This window comes from Gadus chalcogrammus, chromosome 4, assembly GCF_026213295.1.
Source record: "Gadus chalcogrammus isolate NIFS_2021 chromosome 4, NIFS_Gcha_1.0, whole genome shotgun sequence".
Classification (NCBI taxonomy): domain Eukaryota; kingdom Metazoa; phylum Chordata; class Actinopteri; order Gadiformes; family Gadidae; genus Gadus; species Gadus chalcogrammus.
Window position 1 is genome coordinate 12,528,314 of NC_079415.1, and position 4,924 is coordinate 12,533,237.

Consider the following 4,924-nt stretch of genomic DNA (forward strand, 5'->3'; position numbering starts at 1 on the left):
CTCCCCTCTTTCCCACGCTCTAAAAACACGTGGTACCCGTAATGAATTGGATTCAGAAGCCCCGCCCTCATATCGAAACGTCACCTCGCTCTCCCTCGCTCTCCCTTTCAACGCCCTGCTCACGCGCATACCCACCGCGCGCGTACCACGCGCACATGCGCTCACAAACACGGGGGGGGGGGGGGGATTCCGCAGTGGCGTTTTTCGCTAGAGGGGGGCTCCTCCCGTCTAGCTTCGAGCCGCGGCGGCCTCGGCGCCAAACCGCTCCGCGAACAGAGGAGCGCGAGAAAACGGAGGCGCACCGGTGGCTTTGTTTCCTTGCCTGCTTGTTTGTCAACACACCAAAATAGACCACAGCCATGGCTTCATGCTCCGATCAAGGCTTTTCACGTCCTGGAAGTTTCAAAAAGTCTTGAACTTGGAACTTGAGATTGTGATATTCAAATGGACCGTGCGTCTTTACGCACCGTAGACCGGCTAGCGTTGGAAAGCGTTTATTTTAGGTCGTTGTGGAAATAAAATTGGAGACCACAAACCGCACATGCCAAGTAGGCTAAATGCCACAGATTTATAAAATATAACCGTCCAATAATAATACCGTCGCGAGGGAGGGGAGAGAGAGAGAGAGAGAGAGTGAGAGAGAGAGAGAGAGAGAGAGAGAGAGAGAGAGAGAGAGAGAGAGAGAGAGAGAGAGAGAGAGAGAGAGAGAGAGAGAGAGAGAGAGAGAGAGAGAGAGAGAGCGATCGGAACTTTACTATCCAATAGAGTGATCATGTTGTTTGATTTGTGCTTTCATCCATTCTGGCGGAGAGCAAACACCAAAACAACGTCATTTACATGATATATTTTGACATTTCTACAGCTCCAAGCTGTTTTGTGGGTTTTCAGCTGTTTTGAGTTTGAAATATTAAGATGTCTTTTTTTCATGTGTTTAGTCTGTACATATTTTAACATAATACAGTGTTGTCAAAGACTGCAAACAATCGCGCATTGTGGTCACCAAACGCGTTCCAGTTTACTTTTGCTGACATGTAAACACATGTGAAACCAAATGTCCATGGCTGTGGGAACGGAACCCTGGAGAAGCCACCAGACCCATGACAGAGGAGACTGGTTACCAGTATGAAAGCTTGGGGACACATGAGAAAGGTACCAAACACCAAACAAATGGCCCGGACAGAGTCTACACCCTGTGTTGGTTTTCCACACCAAATGTGACAATTTGGCAATTTGACAATTCCACAATGTGTGGAGAAAAGAATAACGATGAGGAGAACCAATAGCTCTCCTTCTCAATTCAATTCAAATTAGCTTAATCGACACGGACAACGTGCGTTTGCATTGCAAAATAAAAAAACGAAAAGCAAATATAACATCAAATGATAATAGTACCAAATGCAAATAAAACGTAAAAAAACATGTTACTAAACCCCATACATAAGGTAGGCCTAATATAAACAATAAATACAATTTAAACAAGTAAGGCTCTAATATTAGATAGGGCCGTAATGATCGGGATTGGGTAGAGTTCATCCAACTATTCTATCGTGGGACTAGGCAATATAATGACTTGTCTCTACCCATCTCTCTCTCCCTCTCTCTCTCTCTCACGCACACGCACACGCACGCACACACACACACACACACACACACACACACACACACACACACACACACACACACACACACACACACACACACACACACACACACACACACACACACACACACACACACACACACACACACACACACAGACGCCCAGTTCCCACGGTGTCTAGGCAGCTGAGCAGCGCGTCAATCTGCGCAGCGTCACCTCTCTCCTTGTGAAGGAAGCAGCGCTGGCCTTTTGTTATCTGAAGTCCCCTCGCCCGGTCATTTGAAACAACTGGAATATATCCTCACTTTATGATTTAAACAGCCTCCACACCCAGAGAGGTGTCTCAGTAAGAGCTTCCGTCCCGTTTGGGAACTGGATGGATTGCAGGTCCACTTAATCCTAATCGCCATTTGTGAAACATAGGCTGTTCCCTTTTATCTTATTATTGTGGGCATAAAATGTAAAAAAAAATATATATATATAGAGGAGCTAATTTTGTGGTTAGTACCTGCAGTGTAGCATATCTACTTCACATTCTCAACTTTCAGTAAGAATAGGTATATAGAATTGGAAAAAAGTTCAGTGCTTTTTCCTCGTTTAAACCGATTCCTGTATAAACGAGGAATCGGTTTATACATTTCTTTCTTAACACAGCTATTTACCATGCCTAAATTATATGTTTTGTCAATTAGCAATTTACATATTAACAACTATTCAATTGTGCATTGCATTACGCATGGCTGGGTCTGCCTGTCCGGAGATTGGATCAGGGGAAATGTTTACAATGCGCTGAAGTGCGTGACTTTATAAGCCATCTCCAACATGTACTGCCCTGAAACATGCATGTGTACGGTCCCGTCCACTTTATCGCTGTCAGATTATTAACCCGTTACAATTGTATAACACACTCGGCTGTTGTAAACTCCCACGGCACCAAAGTCTCTGCAGGAGATCGGATATGGAGCTAACCTGTTTCTGCTCTGAAACGCCGCGCCCCTTTTCCCTCCTGATGGGGACCATGGCCCCTCCCCCCCACCGAGCCCACAGCCAATCACCTCACTGGGTTTCCGCCCATTCCACCACAGTTGATTCTTTTGAGAGGCATTGTCATGCAAATAAGGGACGCGTAAAACCTCCCCGGGTGAGCTGAGCTCAGCAGACCAGCGGACAGCAGCGATACACGCCACGCGGTGGATTCTATAGTTTGGTCTCTACACGGACCCGTCCATCTGTCAGGGTGAGTAAAACCTCCGAAAACCTCCTAAGCTCCCCACGATTCACTGTGGGCAACCAAAAAAAAACACAAACGTCAAACGTTGTGTATTTGACCCGGGTTTTTATAGACGTGACCGGATGACGTGTGTGTGGAGGAATGTTACTCTCCCGTGGAAGTTAAATATTTTTTTTAGGAATCTTGTTTAATTGAGTCTTTTTTTCTATCTTGTCTTTCGCAGAGAGCCTGGGTCGTATTGCTGCGTGAGAGGTCCCGGGACGTGTAGCCAAGGAACCGCATCGAGAGGACAGCCCCGTTCGGGATCCAATACGCGGAGGTCTTGTGGAGACAGCGAGGAGCTTTCCCTATCCTCCATCTGCTGCCTACCTGCTGCTGCTACACGGATAGGGTCAAAGGGGAACCCCCTCGCGTTAGGACCCGTGGATCGTGCTCCAGTTACTCCCTATGTTTTAGGGACTTTAGGATCAACGCAACTGTTTAAACTATTTTGCACACCAAGTGTGTTACCTCGACTCTTGTCCTTTTTGGGATATATATATATATATTATATATATACATATACATATATATATAAATACATAGGTCTACACTACAGCGATCCGGTGACTCTTGGAAATCAGGAGAACGTCGTACTCAGCTTTAGTCTCCGGTCAGGATTACGCAGCAGCACCATGAGCCAGGCGGAGGTCGCCACTTGCCCCTCCGCGCCGCAGAGAGTTTTCCAGGAGGCCGTGAAGAAGGGCAACACCAAGGAGCTGCACTCGTTGCTCCAGAACATGACAAACTGCGAATTCAACGTGAATTCCTTCGGGCCCGAGGGACAGACGGCGCTGCACCAGTCGGTAATCGACGGGAACCTGGAGCTGGTGAAACTGCTGGTGAAGTTCGGGGCCGATATTCGGCTGGCGAACCGGGAAGGGTGGAGCGCGTTACACATCGCCGCTTTCGGGGGCCACCAGGACATTGTGCTGTACCTCATCACCAAGGCGAAGTACTCCTCCGGCGCCCGGTGATTATGGCTCCTCCGCTGTCAGGTAAAGAAAAAGACACAAGAAGAAGAAAAAACATAGAGAAAAGGAGAACACATGAACTGCCATTTTTACCTTTATAGTTGTGCCAAATCAAGAAAACAAAAAAGCAAAGTAAAAGGCCTATCCGCGACACGCACACACGCACAGACACATACACACACGCTCACACACACACACACACACACACACACACCACACACACACACACACACACACACACACACACACACACACACACACACACACACACACACACACACACACACACACACACACACACACACACACACACACACACACACACACAACCAGACTCACTCTCCTCCACTCCCTCTCATTCCAAACCAAACGGGGCCCCCAATCTGACTCGTTAGAAGGCGACACCACATGGTTTACATAAAGCAAAAACGAACCTGTAATAAAAAAAGAAACGCCACTTTTGTTGAGTTTGTTGGTACTAAAGCTTTTCTCTTGAATGTGTATACTAGATCTCGACGTCCAGTATAGTAGAAGCCAGTAGTTGTGTATTTGTGAGCGCGTCTGGAGTGTGGAGTGCAGATGGACTGGTTTTTGTCATCATATATGGGAGCTGCAATGGGACCAATCTGTGCTCCGCGGAATAGGGATTTGTATCAAACAGGGCACTTGATGCTGAAGCTGCATGCTGGAATATCCGAAAGGGAAGACACGTACACAACAGCATAAGGGTGTTCCTCGGTTAGTGGAGGCCTGCTATAGCTATTTGCGTGTATATGTTAATTCATTGCATCGATTTCAAAGCGGCATTATATCTAATTTTCTTTTTTTCCGATATGTAATCATTGTGTTACAACGATTTGACTTCAGCCACGTTGTGAAGTACTGTAAACCATAGCTTTACTTTGTTTCTATGTAAAACAAACAAAAACCAGTAGCTGATTCCGCTCTGTCCCCTCTGGCTTTGAGCCCACCTGACAGCCCCCCCCCCCCCTCACCGTGTGTCACTGTGTGTGTTACTAAAAACAACCCGCTGCTTTCGCTCTGCACCAAGACAAGTCGCATTTGGAATTCACTTTATAA

The 4,924-nt window shown here is 46.9% G+C and overlaps 1 protein-coding gene across 1 annotated transcript; it reads left to right on the forward strand.

Annotated features, from left to right (window-relative positions):
* Window positions 1–2,749: 2,749 nt before the first annotated feature.
* On the forward strand, window positions 2,750–4,052 carry nrarpa (NOTCH regulated ankyrin repeat protein a). Its single transcript, XM_056588607.1, has 2 exons — window positions 2,750–2,837; window positions 3,055–4,052. The coding sequence occupies exon 2, from the start codon at window positions 3,506–3,508 to the stop codon at window positions 3,845–3,847; it is 342 nt and encodes a 113-aa protein (XP_056444582.1). The 5' UTR covers window positions 2,750–2,837; window positions 3,055–3,505; the 3' UTR covers window positions 3,848–4,052.
* Window positions 4,053–4,924: the final 872 nt, after the last annotated feature.